We start from the raw sequence: 23,676 nt of genomic DNA on the forward strand, positions 1-23,676 counted from the left end.
AAGCCCTTGTCTGACTTCATGGTTTGTTTTACTGATCAGCTTTTTAAAAAACTAATTTGTTGAGTAATGCACTCTTAGTAACATGACATTACAAATTAATTTTATAGTGAATTTATCCAATTGCCCCTTCCAATTTCTGACATCCTAAATCTCTGACCAATAGTTGCTCATGGGTTAAAAAAGAAAAGAAAAAAGTGCCTTCTTAGTTTTCAGCACGGGTATATTTCCTTTGCAAATCCTACAATTTATTAACTCTATGGCAGATTGATAGAAACCACGTTCCAAAATAAACACAAAAAAGTCCTACATTACTATAATATCCAGGTTGCGAAAAAATCTACTATGAAAGCAGGCAAATTATGATTAAATGCTGAGGCAGAATTCCTGGGTGAACTGCTTTGTGCTTAATCATCATGAGGCTGGTAGTCTGAGAAACTCCAGGACTGCGGGGGGGGGGGGGGGGGGGGGAGGGAGAGGGGGAGGAGGGGAAGAGGGAAGGGGGAAGGGGGGAGGAGGGAAGGGGGAGGCTTTTTGATCCTGAGATACACAGGAATACCCTATACCTCATGTCAAACGGTGATGTACAACGCAGGTGTTAGTTCTCTTGGGGACACATCTCAGACTGTAAACAGTAAAGAACTCCCCCCTACCCTCGCCGCCACCCTGACCCATGTACATCCATTAACTTGGTTCCTGGGGACTGTCTCATCATTTTGGTGTAAATGCCTTTCCTTCCCATGGGGTTATAAGGATTACAGGGGTGCTCTAGATAAAGATTAACCCAAGTTTCTGCTTGAAAATAGATTGTTCTGATTAATTAGAAGTAAGACCAGAGGGGCTGGGATGTAGCTCAGTGGCAAAGCACTTGCCTAGCAAGTGCAATGTCCTGGGTTCAATCCCCAGTACCAAAAAAGAAAAGACCAAAAAAAATACAGTTAAAAAAAAAAAAAGAAAGAAAGAAGACCAGAGACCATGTCTGTAACTAGCCACTCAGGAGGGTGAGACAAGAGGATCTCAGCTCAAAGCCAACCCGGGCAGGAAAGTCTGCAAGGCTATTATATTTAATAAACTACTCAAAAACAAAACAAACCCAAACAATAAGAGTGGAGCTATGACTCAAGTGGTAGAGCCTTGTTCAAAAAAATAAGCTCAGGGACAGTGACCAGGCCCTAACTTCAAGAGGGAGGGAGGGAGGGAAGACCTCTGTTAATAACTGAACTTGCATGAAGACAATAGTACTGAGTTGTATCATATACTTGACCTGGTTAAAGGGTAGATTTTAAGTGTTCTCCCTGCCCCACCCCCCCACATGGTAGCATCAGGAAAGAATTACTAGATATTTTTCAGTCTCTGCCCTATGCCATTTAGAGACATCTCTGTGATGCCTGATATTTTCCTGTCATGAGGGAATGTGGCCAGTAGAGAGCCATGATAGCTGACATCAGCAGATCTTCCCCGGTCCAGTCAAATATGCAGAAGGCAGGGCATAGCATATCAGGAGAGATACTTTACAAGGTACCATGGGTCTTTGCTTGCTTCGCATTTCTTGGTTTTTCACTTAAATACATGATTACCCTAAAACTTCTCAGATTTATAGCCTCTATTTCCTTTGCCCTTCAAGTCTTGGGTAAATATAGAGACATTAATGTAAGAACTTTCCTCACCTCACCCATGACTTATGAGACCTAACTCAGAGGAGAACACGGGCCTTTCTCTGCTCAGCTGGAGAAACTGACATTGAAAATGGTGGGGTTTCTAGGGCATTTCTGTGGGAAGTTTCAGTTAAGCACTCAGTTAAGACAGATGGGCTCAAAGCTCTGTCACTTCTACCATGACATTGACAATTGCCTCAGTCACACACTTTACTTCCAGATTTAAATTATGTTTACGTTTTTAAATTGTATGGTTTGGAACCAAAATTCTAAACTGCTAAAATTTTTCCTATCATTTTTCAAATTTCTTTAATGTTTATTCCATCAATACTTTCTGAAGTCCAATCAATTCTCAGTGCTAATCTGATATGTCCAAAACTTTTAAAATGGTGTGCAGTAGACAGAAACCTTCAAGAATAGTGCTGCTTGTATTAGAAGGTTTTATAAATATCTTATCTTCTGCTTTCCAGTCAAACGTATGCTATGTTTCTAAAATTACTTTGGAAAACCAAATTGTTTCTCACTTCTGTTTTGACTCCTTTCACCCAAGCAAAATCACAACACCATCATTTCATTAGCTGCCCTATGACTATAAGTCAGACAGAAAAATATGATAGGCTAGGTCTCTGACAAAGTCCACCTCAAACAGACCTTCCACCCGGTGGCTCGATGGCTCCTTAGATTTCACAAAACTTCCAATGCTCATAATTATGTGAGTGATTTACAGGCATGTGAAATCAGAGGCTTCCCAGGCTGGGCTCCCCAGGCAGACCCCCATCCTTCTCCACATGCCCCAGGGGCTGCCGGCAGCAAAACTACTGGCTCTCAAGAGCCCTACCTCAATGCGCTCAGTCACCCGAACAGCTTTTAGCCTTATGTCCTCTCCTCCCCTGGTGAAAGGACTCCTTCAAAAAGTATCTTTTGAAGTGAGAATCCGAGTAGATAGAGAAAGACAGGGGACCTGTGACACTTACTCCAGTTATAGACACATCTCTGTGTTCTGCCTGCTGCGTGCTGCAAGCTAGGAGTGGTGAGGGCGTGGCCCTCTCTGTTCTTAGCCCACCTGTGAGAACTCAGGCACCAGGAATAGTGCTGCTAGTTTCCTGCAGGGGTGGCGTCCCTTGGCTGGCAAGTACAGGCCCTCCCTCCTGCTCACATGCCAGGCTGGAGATAACTTCTGGGTCCTTAGTAATCTGGGCTCTTTGGGGGAAGTTATGCTATTGTACCTTCCAGGATCCTGGTACTTATTAAGAAATTTGCTGATAGAAATAGTAACTAGGTATTTCAAGAATACAACAGTAACAATTTCGACAACAAACTGCACCATAATCTGAAATGGGAAACATAAATAAAACAATAAAAAGGAGCAAAAAAAAATGAATGGGTAATTTACTAGTTAGAATTCCTTCCTTCTTGCCTGCCTGCCTGCCTGCCTTCCCTTTATTTGTTTGGGGCTTGAACTCAGAGCCTGGGTGCTGTTGTTGTACCACTTGAGCCACACCTCCACTTCCTACATTTTGTGGATTTCACTTAAGAGTCTGATGGGCTTTCCTGCCCAGGCTGACTCTGAACCGTGACCCTCAGATCTCAGCCTCTTGAGTAGTGAGGATTACAGGTGTGAGTTCCAAGTGTCCAGCTAGAATTCATTCTTACAACATTTGTTTTCAAAACTTCCTATCAAATGCCTTCATATTTGCACAGTTAGTTCATCTCCTTTCTCAAATTATTCAAAATAGTAAGAACAAGCTGAGTGGATAACAGACAGTACAGGGACAAATGACATCCATGTAGTCACAGTGGTCATGCCAGCAAGAGGACCTGGTTTAGATCAGGTAGAGAAAATGCATCTTGTTCTTTGTGTAACTGACCTGAGAAGTGTGGCTCAGTCTGAATTGGAGGTTTTCAAAGTATTTACACATTAAAATTACTGTCCAACGCTTTATGCCTGGCACCCAACCCTATTCTGCTTAATTGGAAGTTTGAATTTTTGAAAACTCCCAGGTATTAGATTGACCAGACAGCCATTCTTGAGAATCACTGGTCTCCCTCTCCCAAGGGCTTTAGACAGAAGAAGTAGATTCTAGTACTTGCCAGAAGTTCTGAGTTTTAAAAAAATCAGATATACTCAACTTAAACATTGCAAACCATTACAAACCACCAAGTATCTTCTAAAGAAACATACTATAATTTTTTTCTTTCTGAGATTATACAGCAATGATGCATTTTGTGCGTGTGTGTGTGTGTGTGTGTGTGTGTAGACATTAGTATTTGTTTATCATTTTGGTTCTTGGGCTATTCTTTGATGTCAGTATTAATGATTAGTTTACATAAGGTCACCAAAACTCTAGCAAATAATTATATATCCTGGGTCTTGTACTCAAGGTTTGGGCACTATACCTGAGCTTTATTGTTCAAGGTTCTACCGCTTGAGCTACCCCTACACTTTTAGATTTTTGGTGTTTAAATGGAGATACTAGTCTTACGAACTTTCCTGCTGGGGCCAGCTTTGACCTGTAATTCTCAGCCACCTGGGTAGATGGAATTATAGGTATGAACCACCGATGCCTGGCTAATTGCTACATAGTTTAAAAAATGTATTTCTTGTTTACTCTTTAATTTGAATTCCACAGCTCAGTTCTTATAGTAGAGAAATACTTTATTCCTTAGTGTATGCCTTTACAAGTTTCGATAATTCTAGCACTATGTTAGGCCCACAGGATCCTATGGTCTCTTAAATTTTAGACGGCACAGTTTGGTCTTGTTTAAAGGTGAGACATCACAATTTTAACTCTAGTTAGGACTCATGTCCAAGTTCTTTAACAACTGGCTCTTTGCCAATGACCTTCCACTCAGCAGTTATAGGAATTTCAGGTCTGGTACAAGTTTAAGTTCAGCCAAGCCCTTTGGCCACCAAAAAAAAAAAAGAATCATTTTTACCATGTGGGAAAAAAATCACTATCAATTCATAAAGGACAATTGTCAGACAGCATCCTTAATGTCTAAAAGCTAGTATTTCTAGAAACTTTTACCATCACAGGTTCTCCTTTATGTCTGATTTAATAGACTCCTACTCTTCATTAATCTCTACTGTGGTTCATATAATTTTCAGGATCTCCTTTGTGGTTTATATAATTCTTATTTCAGGCATGTAGAAATTGGATCTTGTATGTGTTATTAACTTTGTGAGCTGGCTATTGCAACCAATAAAGTTGTTAAGCAAATTTATACTCTCTCTTAGAAAACCTAAAGAATAGAGAAGAGGTGATAGGTATAATATTTTTTTTGAAAATTCTTACTTGCATCTCTTACAAAAGAATAATAGTTGGTGAACACAAAATATATTTCACAAACATACTGACTATTTGTCTATCCAAAAAACAACCCCCAAATCACTCACTGTATAATAGATATAGAAATGCTTCTGCCTGCTAACCTTTTGAGTCTCTAGGGCTAGGAACCAGCTCATGGATGTGTTGGCATTTGCTCCATTGCCTGCAGGAGCCTCAGTTTTGTTTGTTGGAAAGATTAAAGGTGCCCTGGGGCTTGAACTCAGGGCCTACACACTGTCCCCGAGCTTTTGTGCTCAAGGGTAGAACTTCACCACTTGAGCCACAGCTCTACTTCCTGGGTTTTTTGTGGGTTTTGGGGGGCTGTTAATTGGAGATAAGAGTTTCATTGACTTTCTTGCTCCAGCCAGAACAGGAAAGATGTGATCCTCATGACTCAGCCACCAGCACTACCCTCTTTTAATGCTTCCAAGGGCTGGAAAGAGAACGAGCTGAAGTTTCCGGGGAGCATAATCTACATTGGCACATTCAGAATATACACTCATACCTAGGGCATAGATTCCTCACCCGCTGACATCTTTAGTGTCGAACACTCAGAGAACTTACGTATTACACTTGAAAGTATGTCGTATCAGTTACTAGAATAATGGATTTTTGAAGTTTAAGCTCCAGAAAAGCTCTTCTGGAGAAAAGGGCCAACAGTTCTACAGGATTTCTTAAAGATTTGGCCAAAATCTACTGAGCTCCTTGAGGCCTGCAGTATAAACATACCACAGAAAAGGCACTGTTATACCCTGCCTGTACAATTTTATTATGTGATGAAATGTCTCCATGTCAGGACAAGCCATCCCAGTGAAGCTTTCAATCACAAGCCCAATGAATGGGTGTAAAGTAAAATAGAGAGACTCTAAAGCAAAAGGCAGCCAGCCATTCTTTGGGCAGTTAAAGTAGAAATCCGTTTTATTATTTATTATGCCAGTATTCTGAACCCCTTTTGCATGTATTTGTTTTTTGCATTATTTCTCCTCTTCCTCCTTTTCCTTTTTTTCTTCCTCCTCCTCCTCCTCCTCCTCCTCCTCCTCCTCCTCCTCCTCCTCCTCCTCCTCCTCCTCCTCATCTTTTCCCTCCTTCAGTAGTACTCAGGTTTATAGTGCCTCATACTGGCCTGATACACCACCATTTGAGTCACATTAAGTCCCCCTTTTTTTTTTTGCCAGTCCTGGGCTTGAGCTCAAGGCTAGAGCTCTACCACTTGAGCCTCAGCACCACTTCTGGCTTTTTTCTATGTATGTGGTACCAAGGAATCAAACCTGGGTCTTCGTGCATGCTAGGCAAGCACTTTAACCACTAGGCCAAACTCCCGGCCCCAAGTCCTTTATTTTTAAAGAATGATAGCTTTCATTGTTTTTCAAGAAGATCTCATGGTTTTAACCCTGGCCAGCCTGGACTGTGATTCTCTTATTTAATCTGAGTACTGTTGTTTTTATCAAGTATTTGAAAATATACTTTAAAAAGTGAATTGGATATGTGTGTTATGGTATATATCCTTCAACTCTGCAATGCTTTTATGGCTAACAATGTAAGGAACAGATTGTAATGATTAAACTCAAAGTGCTAGAATCACCCTAAATGTCTCACAAGAAGGTTTAAATGTCTCAAAAGGTTTAAAGTTTAAGTTTTTGAGAAAACTTTGCAAATCTGGGAAATCTCAAGATATACTGTTAAGTGAAAAGAAGAGACTGAAGAGACCACACATAAACACACATATGAAGGGACACACAGACAACCTATGTATATGTGATTTTTATCTCAATTTTGTTTGAAAGTTCCTTGAGGAAAAAAGAAACAGTAATGGGTTCTTGTTTTCACATTTACTAGCATGTGCTTGTATGTTTTTGTAAGACAAATATTCATTTAATTTTAATATAAAAACTAGAAAGGGCCAGGAGTTTGGCCTAGCGGTAGAGTGCTTGCCTAGCATGCACGAAGACCCAGGTTCAATTCCTCGACACCACATACATAGAGGGGAAAAAAAAAAACCCGGAAGTGGTACTGAGGTTCAAGTGGTAGAGTTCTAGCGTTGAGAAAGTCAAAGGACAGTGCTGAAGCCCTGAGCTCAAGCCCAGGACTGGCAAAAACAAACAAACAAAAAAACTAGAAGGAACTATATCAAAGTGTCCATTGTTAATCAGTGGGCTCAAAGAGAAAGGTCTTTTTTCCTCATTTGCTCATTAAACCTTCCTGGGCAGGCTTGTATCTTTATCTTAACATCTGGCAGTGAAATATCAGGAAGCAGCTCGACAGGTACTTATTGAACCCTGACATGCAAAATATAAGTGCTTCTTTCTGATTCCTTGCTGTAATTTCCAATGAGAAGTTTTACTGGAAGAAAGTTTAAACCATTGAATTAAGAAAGATATGTCCCTCAAATGATTTGTCTTTTGCTGCCAAAGTCCTTTGCTATAAGAAGTCTGTTTGTTTGTTTATATTTGTTTGCTTTTCCAGACAGGGTCTTATTCTATAACTCACGCTGGCTCAGACTTCTGATCCTCCTGCTTCAACTTCCTAATTCTGTTTTTACAGCCACCAAGCCGAGCTAAAATACTTACTTTTTTATGTTGAGTTTGACACTACCATATCACCAGCTTGAGGCTGGGTGGTTCAAATTCTACGGCATTATCTGAATTCTAAGTGACTTATTCTACTGTTTCCTAGTGTAGAGGCACTAACTAGATATTAGGAACTTATCTGCATTTTTTCCTGACTTTGATGATCTTTAAGTAGAATACAAAGATAAAGGAATTCATTTCTATAGAAGACACGACCTTCCTTTCATGTTTTCCAGTTAGAAAATAAAAAGAATAAACAGTTTTCCCCAAATCACCCTGTTACTTTCTTTCAGAATATTCATGAGCTGTTAAATGTGTATGGATGTTAGTAGGGCCACAATGTATAGTGTAGTGTTATTTCACGCATGCAGCCAACAAGCTTTATTCACACGTCTAGATTATTTAGCATGATAATCCGAGTGAGAGGTGGAAGAGAAGGGAAAAGGTGTACTCACATAAATAATTGTAGATAAAAGTATTTGACTTACCTGCAAAACAATGTACGTGGAGATCATAGCATGAGAAACATTTTACATGACCCATTCAAAAACAGATATGATAAAAATAATAATGTGAAATTGTCAAAATAACCAAAAACCTTCTGGTATTAGCAAACAGTGATGTTCAGTCAGATGCTATGCCCACTAAATATTTAAACAACCCCTTTACAAAATCAAGTCAGTTTCTCAATTTGAAAATTACACAGGGAAAGAATGTTAAACTATCCATGGAATGGCACTTCCTCAGTTGTCAGAAAATAGCACAAACACTGAATATGAGAGCTCCAGCTAGCAGCCACCACCATTGTTCTTTCACACTGCCTTCCTTTCTCCTTCAACAATCTTTCTTTTGTCATAGAGAAATAACCTCGTGAGGAAAATAACTCTACAAGAAAAACCAATGTTGCCACTGCAAAGATAAATAAAAATGTAAAAGCCAACCTTTATTCCACTTTGAACAAGTTTGTGAATATCCAAATAAGGCTCCTTGAAAATGTCTCCTTCGGGGGTCAGAATCTTCACGTAGCCTTCTTTTTCCAGAATAAAGAGCCGATGAGAGCCGTCCCCACAATGCAGTGCGCCCACGGGCTGCCGCAGCCCACTGACCACCTCCTGGACACAGAAGCAGTTGGGCTTGTGCTTCCTAGACAGAAGAAGAACAACACTGACAGTAAGGCGTTGAGATGAAGGAGGGGGATGCACTCACCTTCCTTTCCAAAATCCCTCTCTTCTGGAAACCAGTGGTTTTGTAAAGGTACAAAGGTAACATGCCGAAGCACCTTTGTGTGATTCTTATAAGCGATTCCTTTCAACGTTTTAATGGAAAATAGTAAAATGGCATTCTCTCAGAAAGTAAAAGTGAGGATCCAAAACATGAGTATTGAAATTTTTCACCAGCTCATTATCTCATCTTGCAGTGACTATAATTAAAATTGGCTTTTACTGACAATAATGAACCCTTACAAGAAGGGACTGAGAAAGTTCTAAGATCTACGTATAAAAATTTGATTCGCTAATAATAATTGTACTGAATATTTCCACAGCACCATAAGCTTACAACAATCATAAAATTCAAGCTTAAAACTATGCCCATAAAATTCATGTGAGTCATAGAGAAGCCAAGCTCGTAATGTGGGATTAGTGGTCTAAGTATTAAAAGCATTTAAGCTATGATTTCAGAAACGCAAACTACCCAAAAGAAAGCACTAGGCGTTTGGGGAATAGAGCTGACTGCTGAACATTCGAAGCATGCAGAGTTGAGTCACTGTTAAAACCACAGTTTTGTCACTTTTTTATCTCTCTCTCTCAAGTCTCAAGAACATTTATGTGTATAGACCTGCTGATCTCTTCCGCTTTGTCATATTCTTCCATTTGGTCCAAGTAGTTCGATGCTGGCCCTCTGACTTGTTTTCTGGGAAAATCTGGAAAGCACAACCCACCATCTTTTCTTGCATAGTAAAAGCAAAACTCTTCAGCTGTTGTTTGAAGAAAACCTTTAAAAATAAAAAGGTGAAAAGACTCATCAGGGAAGTGATGCTGCAGCTCAAGGGGTAGTCTTGAGCTGAAGAGTTCAGGGACAACACCTAGGCCCAGAGTTCAAGTCCCACAACCGGCCAAGAAAAAAAAAAAAGACTCGTCAGAAAAACAGTGTTGCAGCCAAACTACCTTGCTTGGTGTACTATTTTAGAAAGCATATGAATATTCTAGGATAAGAAGAAGTGGCAATAGGAAGAAAGGAAGAGTTGGAATTGTGTGAAGGCAGGGAGTGCATGATTTCTTCTGTAACCAGACAGAAAGAAATGGAGAACTGCAGCAATGGTGATTTTGCACTGCTTCATTACAGGCTCATGGGAAGCGCTCGCCAGGTCAGCTGTGAGAGACTTGCTAAGGCTGTGCTGACGTTCTGAGCTTCCTCAGTGAGCACAGTGAGCTTGCTCCCTCACTCTCTGGCATTTTCCCCTACAAAATTACTTCCTGAAAAGGACAAGTTCAAATCAAGGAAGAGGCTATCAAGGGCCAATTTGGGGTATTTTCTAAGTCTTAAAAGAGAGAGGAAAGGAGAGAAAACAGAGTCATCATATTCAATGTGCACATGTGGAAATGGAGGGCAGGGGCAGGGTGGGGCAGATGGGGAAAGATGACAGAACGGGGGACGTTGATCAAGACTCACTCACACACTGACACTCTGACTTGAAACATCATTAAAAAAAATCTTTGTAATGACTGACTCACTGTGTGACCTTCAAGTGGTGAGTAGAGGTTAGCACTAAGGCCTTTGCCTTTGTTCCCAAAGACGTAAAAACATTTTTCCTGTATTTTACTTATTAGATGATAATGATTTTACAATTCAAAAATTATAGTTTAGGGGGGCAGGAGTTTGGCCTAGTGGTAGAGTCCTTGCCTAGCATACATGAAAAAAGACCCAGGTTTGATTCCTCAGTACCATATCCATAGAAAAAGCGAGAAGTGGTGCTGTGGCTCAAGTAATAGGGTTCTAGCCTTGAGAAAACCCAAGGACAATGCTCAAGCCCTGAGCTCAAGCCCAGGACTGGCAAAAAAAATTATAGTTTATAAATGGTAATTTGTCATTTATTCTATATAATCTTCTCAAGCAAAGAAGCTGGCATATCACTGAACCAAAATCCCTGGAGAGGGGCAAGCAGCGGGAGTGTTACTTTTCTTTGAAAAAATGCAAGCCTTAGAAATTGGCAAGAGGACCTTTATTTGTCTTGAGCAAACTACAAAAGGTAACTTTTCTCTTTCCATTCTTTAATGGCTGAACACTCATATGACAATGGCCTGCTGGTGGTAATCAAATCTCCTTGAGTAACAGGAGAAGTAAAGTTCAAGTTTGTTTTAGCAAACCATCTGTACATTCCAATACTGCAGTCTGCCAACCAATACCACTTCAGGAGAAAGGAATGAGCAATTCTAGTGGCTGATATCATTTTAAAAGGACTTATTAGCTGGGGACAAAAAGAAGGAAATGAGAAATCACTTTCAAATAGTCTCTTTTGAGATCATATTAGTAATCCAGGCATAGCTTGTGGTTCCACAGACACTATGGATATCTTAACAAATTATAAAAATACATTAACAGTGAACTCCTTCCTTGCTTATCAAGCCCAGGTAACATGAATAACCTCAGTGTGAAGGAGGGGGCTCTCACTAGAGACCTTTACTACAAAATGGGTACCTTTTCTTTACAACTGTGATGTAGGAAATGAGGTAAATACTTTTTAAAGTGGTATTAGTAATGTTCTCCTGAAGGATCTGATTTTGCTGTGCACAATGAAGAAGTAGACCTATTTTGTTGTGAGGATTCAGGGCATTTATTAACATTTCTTGCAAGGGAAGATAGAAACCTTATGCTGCTCCTTTAAGAGTAAATGCACTGGGACTGGGAGTTTGGCTTAGTGGTAGAGTGCTTGCCTAGCATGCACGAAGACCCGGGTTCGATTCCTCAGTACCACATACATAGAAAAAAGCCCGAAGTGGTGCTGAGGCTTAAGTGGTAGAGCTCTAGCCTTGAGAAAGTCCAAGGACAGTGCTCAGGCCCTGAGCTCAAGCCCAGGACTGGCAAAAAAAAAAAAAAGAGTAAATGCACTGAGGTGTGGCTTATTGAAGGCAAACTTTCAGCCCATTCTGCATTAGTAGAATGTGATGAGGTCTGTGCATTTTCAATGCCCAATAAGCTTTTGTTTGTTTGTTGTTGTATGTGTATACCAGTCCTGGGGCTTGAACTCAGGACCTGGGCAATGTCTCTTAGTTTTTTCACTCAAGGCTATATCCACAGCTCCACTCTGGCTTTTGGCTGGTTGTTTAGAGATAAGATTCTCATGAACTTTGATCTCAGCCTCCTGGGAGGCTAGGATTACCAATGTGAGCCACTGGTGCCTAGAACACTACAAAATAGGCACATGTAGAGAAAGTATCCCTGGGAACATTCTGTATTCTAGACTTTTCTTTCTCCACATGCATTCCTCCTTATATGTGCTCACCATGGAAAGGAAAGAGGGGAGGACGGGGGGGGGGGAAGAGCCCCAGATCCCTGTGCAGAAGGGGCTGCACACAGAGCATGTTCTAATGGAGCATCCATCCATGCACACTGGCTTGCTGTTCCCGGGATGGACAGGACATCTGTGTAAGGGATCTGATGTAGTTAGGAGCCATTGTGGGTTCCAGAAACTCAATGCTTTCAAACTCTTGACCTTGGCCTCATTAGCGACAGGATTAAGCCAATTGAACTAATTGGGTGCAGACCTTTCACACTACAATAAACCAGGGCTGCAGAGACGACGGACGAAAACCATTATGATAACAGGTAGAAAGAAGGAAGGAAGGAAGGCAGGCAGGCTGGTGAATGGGGGGGAGGCATTAGCAAGCCCTACACTGAGAGCATTATGCCACCTTTTAACGAACAACAGAGTTTCCACTCTGCTCATTCAGGTGAAAGAAAAAGTCTGTGGGATTGGGAACAGAGATCCTGTGTCATTTTAATGTCATTTCAGCACTTTTTTCTTTTGGAAATTTTGAGATGCTAGCTCTCTGAAGAATAGTAAGGTTCCTAAACTTCTTCTGTATTCTTACTTATATTAATTTTTAATTTTATTTCCTGTTTTTAGGGGAAATTGGTGGATCATGATTATTTCTAAATTAATGTCTAGAATGAACTATATTTCAGGCCATCAGAGTATTTAGAAATGGCCAGGCTTTCATTAGACTATGAAAGCAAAGCAAGGGGATGGGCTCATTTATATATTTATTTATTCACATATTGAGCAATAGAGTGAAAAATGACTCTCTCTCTCTCAATTCATTCAAACATTACTTTTTTCTTTTACAAAAATATACCCCATAGGATGACTTGCTATTCAAGGTTTTAATTTCTAGAAAGAAGAGGCCATTTGCAAGGGAACTGAAATATGTTGACAACTTTCTTGCCAAAAAAAACATTTCAAAGTAGCTGTTTTCCACAATTTTGTGAATTTCGAACTTTCAGGAAAAGTAAGCCATATCATTAAATACACTTAAAGAGGTAAAACTCTGCTAAGCACAGTGGCTCACGTCTGTAATCCTAGCTACTCAGGAGGCTGAGATCCGAGGATCGTGGTTCAAAGCCAGCCCAGACATGGAAGACAATGAGACTGTACGGGAAGTGAGGCTGTGGCTCCAGGGATAGGGTAGTAGCCTTGAGCTGAAGAGCTTAGGGACAGGGCTCAGGCCGGGAGTTCAAGCTCAATGACCCACAAAAAAAACCCCAAAACAACAACAAAAACAGTAAAACACCAACAAACTTGCTCATATAGCCATTTCTGAAAAACTAGTATTCTGGAAGTCTAAAGACACTTCCCTGTTGGCAGCAGAGGGTGGTGTGTGTGTGTGTGCATGTGTGTGTGTGGCCGGTTCCCACCTCATTCTCTCCACTTTAGGAAACAATATCTGCTTCTCAAGCATCAGACTGCCTAACACAGCCACGGGCCAGTGGTTCATGTCTGTAATGCTAGCTACTCAGGAAACTAGGATCTGAGGATCAAGGATCAAAGCCAGCCCAGCAAGAAAGTCCTAATTAACCAGCAAAAAGCTATAAGTAGAGCTGTGGCTCGAGTGGTGGAATGCCACACTTGAGGGAAAAGCTAAAGGAAAATTCCCTGGCTCTGAAGTCAAGTCCCACTACTGGTATGCTTGTGGGTGTACACATGCACGCATACACGTGTGTGAGCACAAACACACACACACACACACACACACACACACACACACACACCTGGCTAACAAATTAAAGGATGCAGAAAGTACATGATTACAGCTCACTTTGGGGACGTGCATGGAGGCGCATGGATGGGACCTAGGAAGGGACAGCCCTGTCTGCTTGCTACTGAGCCTTTGCCTTCCAGTATCTAGAAGGCACCATGCACTCGCTCCGCCTTGAGGGGGAGCCTTCATCTGGTTGTCTTTCCAGGCAGCCTGGGTGGCCACCGAGAGCACTTGACGTCTTGATGCACTTCAGCAGTTTTACACATATACAAACTTGGGAGAAAAATAAATGTATCATTCGTCACCACATATGTTGACCTGGAAACTGACATGCCTGCTTGCAGGACTTGATCTGGATTGTCAGTGAGGCTTTCCCTCTTGGGTAGATATTGTGGGGGTTTTCTGAAATAACTAAATACATATAGCCCCCCACCCCATAGAGGAGTCTGCACAACTAGCGTATTGGGTCTCTCGAAGGGAATGGAAGGGAAATGGAAGGGTTGCTATCTCTTTCAGGGTGTGATGGGAAAGGCAGAATTGAAGATGGGAAGTTGGGTCAGGAACCTTTCTGGTTTATAGTCTGTTATCGCTTCTCTCCAGGCCACTGAACAACCCTGACCCACTCCGCTGTGCTTTGGGGAATGTGGTCAAGACAAAGAAACCGCTGGGTTAAGAAAAGTCTTAGGAACGTGGCTGTAGTTTATAAAAACAATAATAATATTTTCCCATTCCATGGATTTAGGTACACCTCGTGCTATACCCAAAGGGAGTAAGCTACTAGTCAAAATGTTTCTTTATTATAAAAGCACTTATAAGTGAATTCTATTGACCATAAAAAATGTCAGGGAAAAAGAAGCATTAAAATGTATAGAGTTAAAAAATAATCTCTTGTCAGGTGTTGGTGGCTCATGCTTGTAATCCTAGCTGTGAAAGAGGCTAAAATCTGAGGGTCCTAGCTCAAAGCCAGTCTGGCCAGGAAATTCCACAAGTCTTATGTCCAGTCAACCATCTGAAAGCCAGAAGTGGAATTATGGCTCAAGTAGTAGAGAACCATCCTTGAACACAAAAGCTAAGGGTTAGCACCCCAGGCCCTGAGTTCAAGTCCCAGAATCAACACTGGCCAAAAAAAAATCTCTGAAGTACATCCTACAGTTCTTAAAAGCTTGCTTTGTGTGACGTTTCCTAACTAAACAGAATTTGTCTCATTAAATTTGTTTCTTCCTGTGTTGATTCTTCCAGTTGAAACAACAACAACCCAAGTTCACAAGGTTTTGCTGATAAACTTAATCAAAGCCTACGGATGCCTGTGTTTATCAGAGTCTGAAATACGATGACCGGGTATGTTTGTAAGACACAGGCACAAGCTTCTGCATTTATCCAGCACCTATCCCTGTACTCACTGAATATGATGGGGACTCAGAGTTTATCCTCTATCTACACTTCTGACCTTCACGCAGGTTTCTGAGGCTGAACCCTGAACTTGTATATCACATATCATATTTTGAGATTCTTAGGCATATTTAATTTAAAGGGATATGCATCAGCTGTGTGTGTATCAATATGACTATGGGAGGGAATGAACACTCCAACAATAAATTGTATTAGGTAGAGTGTATGCTTAGCATGCTCTAGGCTCTAAGTTCAATCCCCAGGTCAAAAAAATTTTTAAATCAATTTATACCGATAAGCTAATGTGTACAAAGTCAGTCACCTGTATTATTGCATGTGTGTGCGTGCGCACACAGGTCAATACTAAGGCTTACCCTCAAGGCCCTGTGCTCTCATGTGGCTTTTTTTTTTCACTCAAGGATGGTACCATACCACTCGAGCCATACCTCCACTTATGGCATTTTACAGGTCAATTGGAGATAATAGTTTCACAGACTTTTCTGCCCATTTGGCTTTGAACCAGGATCTTCAGATCTCAACCCCCTGAGCAGCTAGGATTACAGTATAAGTCACAAGTGCCCAGTTCTATATTATTGACTGAACAAGTAACGTAAGCCATTGCCCCACCCCAACTGTAGACTGATACTCGAGTACTTTTTCACAGCAATAAAAGTTACTTAGAAAGTAAAACAGGCAACCCTCCCATTAAAAGTTGGGCTAAAAACTTAAAGAGAGACTTCTCTGAAGAGGAAGTAAGAATGTCCTATAGACCCATGAAGAAATGTTCTACATCTCTGGTCATAAAAGAAATGCAAATCAAAACAGCTTTGAGATTCCACCTCACTCCAGTTAGAATGGCCAAGATCAAGAAATCTAGGGGTTAGGGGTTTGGCCTAGTGGTAGAGTGCTTGCCTAGCATGCAGGAAGACCCGGGTTCAATTCCTTGGGACCACATACATAGAAAAAATGGAAATGATGCTATGGCCCAAGTGGTAGAGTGCTAGCCTTCAGCAAAAAGTGTCTAAGTATAGTTCTTAGGCCTTGAGATCAAGCCCCAGAACTGGCAGAAAGAAAGAAAGAGAGAGAGAGAGAAAGAGAGAGAGAGAGAGAGAGAGAGAGAGAGAGAGAGAGAGAGAGAGAGAGAGAGAGAGAAATCTAATAACAGCAGATGCTGGCAGAGATGTGGCCAGGAGAGATCGCTACTACACTGTTGGCAGGAGTGTAAACTTGTACACCACTATGGAAAGCAGTGTGGTATTTCCTCAAAAGACTAAACATAGAGCTCCCCTATGACCCAGCAATCCCACTCCTTGGCATTTACCCAGTCATCCAGAAACAAGGACATACTAAAGCAACTAGCACAACAATGTTCATTGCAGCACTATTTACCATAGTAAAGATATGGAACCAACCCAGATGCCCCTCAGTAGATGACTGGATCAAGAAGATGTGGTATTGATACACAATGGAATTCTATGCTGCCATCAGAAAGAATGACATTGCCCCATTCATAAGGAAATGGAAAGACTTGGAAAAAATCATATTAAGTAAAGTAAGCCAGACCCAAAGGAACATAGGCTCAATGGTTTCCCTCATTTGTAAAAATGAGGGAAACCATTAGTACACATCTAGGACTCTCCTAGCAGAGGATTACAATAGCTCAAAACCTAGGTACATAAAGTCATACAGGATGAGACTAAATGAAATGAATTCTAAGATATGGAAACAAGAGGTTTATCTTGTGTGATTGTTGTTCTTAATGTATTACGTTATTTCCCTTCTCTTTTATTGTCCTTATTATGGTTAATCTCATGTTGTTACTGTATCTGACTTTGTTACCTGGTATTATTTGAAATAGGGAAGGGAAGGGGGAGAAAACAAGATGAACGAGGTGGTGGGGAAGGGAAACAGGGACAAAAACATGAGAAGGGGTATCGATGTGTGAGAAGTAATGCACCTGCTACCTGACAAATGTTACTGTAACCCCTCTATACATTATTTCGACAATAAAATGTTTTTTTTAAAGAAAGTAAAATGGGAATTCTGAGAGGTGATTGCTCATAAACAAGCACTGAAGAATAGCTGTCTTAGCAGGATATAGTGCACTAGTTTATTGATGTATTTTACCTGGAATATGGCCTCGGCAACTATAAAAGAATTCTTTGCAGTAGTCCGGGCAGAGCAGGGGCAGCGCTAGATCTCTTTCCAGGACGTCTCTCTCAGGTGAGTGGAACAGGCTCTGAGAATGTGGTGAGCAAGGTGCACACTTGAGTTCCTCCAGCAACTTCCCACACTCTGTGTTGTTGGTAGAAGAAAATATCTGAAAGCCAAAAATATCAAAATGGAACTTTTTTTTTTTTAGATGATGAGGTTATCGCAGGTTGTCCTGAAATCACATAAGTCAAGGAAGTTCACTTCAGACTATGACCCTTTTTCTGGAAAGAGTCATTGTGTCTCTTTAGAAAGGATGTCTTGGTGAGGACTCCAGGGGTCTTTGTGTGGTCCAGAGGGCACACACGTGCTTCCGGCTCATGCAAATAAAGCCTATGGCTCTCGCTTTCCAGAGTGGAAAACTAAAAGGCAATACCACGCATACCACTTTGTATTTTATCCTTTCAGTTTGCCTTAAAATACACACTGTGTTGTATTAACCTTCAACAATTCTAAATACCTTAACCCAACTGTATTTAAGCACAATTTTTTTAAAGAAAAGATATGGTTTATTTATGTCTTAGGTGGAAACCTGTTTTACCTGAAATTCCTAGTATGATAGTCTCAAATCTACATGTGCATAACATTTTAAAAAAATTCTACCAACTTTCAATCTGCAAACTCCAGGGGGAAAGTTTTTTAAACTGCCTTTCATGTTCTATAAAAATACCCGAAACTGAATTAAATAGGTTTAAGACCAAATTTTATTATTCATTATATCATAGCCAGGAAAAATTTTCTAACTAGCTCCTCAGGTATGTTATAAACATGAATAAACACAAGAGCTTAATGAAAGTGCTTTTGTATAGTGGTGACTTTTAAAGGAAAAGGCATACTTTTAGTATTATTTTTTTTTCAATGATATGTCTTTTATTTCAGTAAGGCCAATTAGGAACTTACTGATTGATTGGCCTTAGCAATGCATAAGTAGAATAGGCCTTGACATTGGATTTTGAAACTCTAATCAAAGTTTTCCTTAATACATAGAGAAGACAGTGTCATCTCAATATTTGAGAAAGAAAATGTGCTGTCTCAACTAAGCACGGATTTTTTTCAGAATGTGAAATAATATAAGGTGAGTGAATTTTATATCTTTTCCCTCATTTCATCCAACTACCTTTCTACCTAATGGCTTATTTGGAACAATGCACTCAAAGTAAAAATTTTAAATACTAGATCATTGAGGATAACATTGCATTACAAGTTAAGCTTCTAGTTAGAAGAAATCACATGGCTGTAAGGCAGGGATATGATATTACAGAGATCATTAAAAATTGGATCTAGGGCCGGGAGTTTGGCCTAGTGGTAGAGTGCTTGCCTAGCATGCACGAAAACCTGGGTTCAATTCCTTGGTACCACATACTTAGAAAAAGCCAGAAGTGGTGCTGAGGCTCAAGTGGTAGAGTTCTCGCCTTGAGAAAAATCCAAGGACAGTGCTCAGGCTCTGAGCTTAAGCCCAAGACTGGAAAAAAAAAATTGGATCTAAAGGAGCAAGACAACTTAAAAAGATTGAATACGAACATGCTGAAATCTAATATGCAGTACTTAAAAGTCCAGTAAAAAGTACACTATCTCAAGGGGAAACAAAACCAACTATATGGTATACTAGAATTACCTACAATATTCAAAAAAAGTTCTTATGAGTCAGTTATAGTCCCATTTTTATTTTATCTATTTATTTGAATGACAATTGGGCGAATACTTCCAAGTTTTGTAAACGGAAACACACCAGACAGTGAGAATTTGCATTCCAAGAATGTTTTAAATGTCTTTTATTCTCCATACTCTGGCAAATCTCAACAGACCTGTTCAATATTAATAAAGTTCATCTTGGTTCTGTTTATCAGAGAGCAATCTACTCAGAATAAAACAACTACAGACCATTGAAGCCACCTCTTACTGCCTGAAACTGGATTGTAGTGTTTTCATGGAGGCAATGGATGCTTCCTTGCTGACACAAAATGCTCCCCTCATCTATTGTGCCAGCTGCTGTTTAGAATGAGCTTGATGTTAGTGTCTGAAGAATTTGATCTTTTACAACTTGGAATGTGTCCTGGCCACAAGTTCTCTCACCAAACGTTTCAGAAAGAGGACCCAGGAAAGCAAGTATTGGAAGTCATGTATAGTAGGATTGTTTGAGAAGTTGCATGCTGTTCGGGCTCAGCGGGACGGGGCTGCAGTGTATACCTATTTGAAGATAGAGACATCATTCTGCTTTGGTGTCAATGAACCAATAGTCTTACTGAAGTCAATTAAACTGACTCAGCTCAAGCAAAAACACTGGCTTAGACAGATGAGTAGTGGTGTGTTGCGGGGCGGGGGTGGGGGGGCTGTTTTTTCTTTTTCTTTTCTTTTTTGCCTATGTGTCTGTGTTCATACAGATCGTTAGCTTTATGTCTAACAATGCCACCCATCTTAAGAAGAAATGTAAGCCAATTTCCTGTTTTGATTTTTTAAGAGCCAAATACAAAAACCATCAAATTATGGTGATTAAAACTAAATATACTTTGGAAATCATGTAAAACTTTGAAACCTCATTACAGCATGATTGTGGCTACTGCTAATTTGGAACATCTGGGAGGTCATCCTTTTAGTCTCTGCCTACTCTGAAAGTGAAATACATAGAAGAAAGGTGAGATAAAGACTAGAATACAAAATAAAGGCCTGGCCTATAGCTATACCTTATCCATAAAAAGTTTAAAAAAAAAGACAACAGAAACCTTCTGTATTTCTCCTTACTTACGGGAGCTAAATAACATAAAAAGGCACCCACATGGGTTCACTGAAGGGACAGGAGGAGAAAATACATGACAGTATATTGAGACATTGCTTTAAAATGGCTGGGTACACAGAAAGTTATTTCTCAAACATCATATGCCAACAAGGTTGTTCAGCTGTTGGGTAGAACACATGCCTCTCTGGACTGTAGTAGTGGATTATGTCACTACAGAGTTCAGTTTCAATTTTAGGCTAATATGTAAATAGATCATTGTACTAAGGCAGCTGTTAAAGGGACCTCAGGATGAGTTATTTGTTTAGTTTTGGATGTGTTCAACAATAGCCTTTGTCCCTGAAAGAGCCAGAGCAAACACATGATTGTAAAAGGGCACACTTGAAAACAATCACTTCTCACCATCCCTTGACAGCTTTGGCTGTGAAACCACCCAAGGTAGGGAGAACTTCTGTGCCTGTTTGGCTACAAGTTAAGTTTTAGAAATGGGAGTATTTCAGTTGATTACAGATTCCGTGTAGCTGATGGGAATTAGTTCCTTTTAACAGGCTGCACATAAGAGCTGCAAAAATATTGCAAAGACATGTTTGTCCTAAATTTTGGCAGTACTTATTTTTTATGGTAGTCAACAATCTAGAATACATTACATGATGGAGATACACAAGGATGTAAAACGAGACTCTATCATGTCTAAGGAGTTGAACTCAGAGGTAGCTCATTAAAGAAAACATGTTAGTGGAGACTTCTTTGCATAGCCAAGCATGCTCAATATTCCTATGGAGTTTGATGCTATTTATATGTCTTAGAAATTTCTTCCCTGAGGAAAAAGCTACTACTGCAGTTTCTAGAAAAGCTTCAGCAATGAAAAAAAAGGAAAAAGTTCCCCAGGAAATTTTTTTTCCATAAACAAAATAGGGTCCTTTCTAATGATCATCTTTTCTCCTGTACACACGTTAGGAAATAAGACCCTAACATACATTATAATCCAGGAAGGCTTATGGAAAAAAGGGGAACACTGATGTTTATTATAAAATAACATGTTTTAAAAACTATTAAAATTTGAGAACTCACATAGGTCAAGAATGCCTCTGCACAACGATATCCAATCTCTGTTTTGAACAATTTGAGTACTGTTGGTTTATAAACCTCTTGCAATGGAACCAGCAAAGCCCTAGTGGACCCAACTTAATTCAGACACACTTTCCCAAAGAGTAGGGGTTTGTTGGCTATTGGAAACGCATAAAAACAGAAAGGAATTTGGATAGCTGGCATGGCAGATTGCTTCCTGAAAAAAAAAATGATTTCCTTAAGAGAAAAATCAAATACATACTCTCAAGGGATTGACTCCCCCTCCCCCTCCCATGCCACCTCCCACCCCTGTCTCTCCCAAGTACACTGATATGGGAACCAGGTTCTCATTCTGCATGTTCCTGGAAGGTCCCAGGCATCTCGGGACACCCGAGGGACCTCGAATGACAACGATTTCTAAGCCTTCTCTGAATTCCCGGGTTCTCTGGCACTCTGGTGTCTGGGTGGAGGGGTGTGGAGGGGAGGGGGGCGACCTTTAAGAAATCTGCACGCAGCCTGCTCGGTCCCTTCCTTCGATTGGAGCTTCATGACTTTGTTTGGCATCAGGAGGACCTCACAGGGGAGCTGGGAGTCGGGGGAATAAAGGGCGAGCGAGCCGCGCTGCGGCGGCGGAAAACCTGCGGAGAACCTGCGCGCGGGCCCCGCGCGCTCGGAGGGAGGCGTGGGCGCCGGACAGGGCCCGGGCTGAAAGGCGACCATGTTCTCTAGTTTCACCCATTAGTGAACCAACTAACAAACACAATGGTGTTGTTGTTATTCTTTTGCCATCGGCCCCGGGGCTCCGTGTGTGGGCAGCAGTTTAGTGGGGAGGAGGAGACGTCGACCCCTTTTTGTCCTATTGATTTTTTTTCCTCCCTCCTATTTGCATGACTTGAGCAAATTAAATGATGCAATATGGCTTTTTTGTTACAAAACAAAGTGAGATACCACCCAGACACATATGTGGATGCGTCGGGGCCGTTTACATGAGAATAGAGGGAAATCCACCGTGAATCAGCCTGGGTATTGCTTTTTTCTTTTCTTTTCTTTTTTTTTTTTAAATATATGATGCCTGGGTTAGCAAGACTGAAGCCCAAGTTTTTCCAAGTCTCTCGGGTCTTTGACAACTGCCAGGAATTCTTAATTAAAGCCTAAAATGGGGACCGGGTGTGTGTGGGGGGGGGTCCGGACACCTGGCGGTGGGATTCACGCGCGGGGATTGGGCACGAGGGGCTCGGGAATAAAGACGCCGCCCGTCCCCGCACCCAGCCCGTGCCACCTCCCAGCGCACGCTCCTGGAGAAGCCCGAGCTCGTCCAGGGGCGGCGGCGCCGCAGGGCTGGGACCGCCCGGGGCGTAGGGGCTGCGCGTGGAGAGGCGCCGCCGGCGGGGTGGAGGGGGTCCCCACCTCCGGGACCTTCCCCTCCCTCGCGCCGGGCACGTGGGGGACAAGCGCACCCATCTCTTCACGCCGGCATCACAAGCCGCGCACCCCGCGGCCACCTTGGCGCCCAGCCCCGCCGCCGCCGCCCCGTGCGTGGGGTGCGCGCCCCGCGCCCCTGCGGCCCGGAGCTGGGCCGACCCCGGCCGGGCGCGGGCACCGCGGGGACGCCGGGTCCCTTGATTTTGTTTCTTTTCTTTTTTTTTCCCCGGGGACCAGGCGAGCCAGCCCAGCGCCCCGACCATCCCGACCGCAGAAGGAGCCGGCGCCCCACAGCGCGCGCCCGGCCACCGGGGCGAGTTCCCCGAGCCGCCCGGCCCCCCGCGCCCCGCGGCCGGCCGCGCCTACCTTGTTCTCCAGGCGGCCCAGGCCCGGGCCGGCGGCGTGCGGGCAGCAGGACAGGCGCGGGTAGAAGCCGCCGCACAGGACGTCGCCGCCGGCCAGCGGCTCGAGCAGGGACAGCAGCCGGCGCTCCCGCCTCCTCAGGCGCCTCGGGGGGCTCCCGCTCAGACAGCGCCGCCTCCGCGCGGCGCCCCCCTCGCCCCGGTCTCCAAACTTGGCCTCCCCCTCGAAGAAGCCCAGCGCCACGGCCAGCAGCAGCAGCTTGAAGGAGAGCATCTTGAGCATGGTGGGCGCGCGCGTGCGGGGGGACCCCCGCCGAGGGAGGTGCGGGGAGCCCCGCGGGGTCGGGGTGTGCGGATGTCACGGCGCGCGCCGGGGCGGGTGGCCGCGGGGGTCAGGGGCTCGGCGCGGCCGCGGCGAGGCGGGGGGCCGGGGCGGAGGGGGAGGAGGAGGAGGAGGAGGAGGTGCGGGCGGCGGAGGCAGGAGAGCGGGGGACGCGGCTCATAGAGGTCCCCTCGCCCCGGGAGCGGAGCTGTTAGGTGAGACAGTAGCCGGCACCGAAGGGCCGGCGGTGGCGGCGGCGGGGCGCGCGCGGGGCCGCGGGAGAGGCCGGAGCGGACGCGGCTGCGGGAGGCGCCGCGGGGTCCTGGGCGGGCGGCGCGGCTCCGCGCGCGGCTCTCATGTTTCGTC

General features: G+C 42.8%; 1 protein-coding gene across 1 annotated transcript in view; it reads right to left on the minus strand.

Annotated features, from left to right (window-relative positions):
• Positions 1-23,336, minus strand: part of Hhip (hedgehog interacting protein) — a 76,156-nt gene extending 52,820 nt beyond the window's left edge. The window contains exons 1-4 of the mRNA XM_090356897.1: positions 22,993-23,336; positions 17,322-17,514; positions 9,385-9,541; positions 8,490-8,691 (exon numbers count right to left, since the gene is read on the minus strand). Of these exons, the coding sequence (XP_090213023.1) occupies positions 8,490-8,691; positions 9,385-9,541; positions 17,322-17,514; positions 22,993-23,271 (831 nt within the window). The 5' untranslated portion in view covers positions 23,272-23,336. The remainder of the gene's footprint in view (positions 1-8,489; positions 8,692-9,384; positions 9,542-17,321; positions 17,515-22,992) is intronic.
• Between the last annotated feature and the right edge of the window lie 340 nt (positions 23,337-23,676).

Source organism: Megascapheus bottae, chromosome 23, assembly GCF_031878675.1.
Source record: "Megascapheus bottae isolate mThoBot1 chromosome 23, mThoBot2.hap1, whole genome shotgun sequence".
Classification (NCBI taxonomy): Eukaryota; Metazoa; Chordata; class Mammalia; order Rodentia; family Geomyidae; genus Megascapheus; species Megascapheus bottae.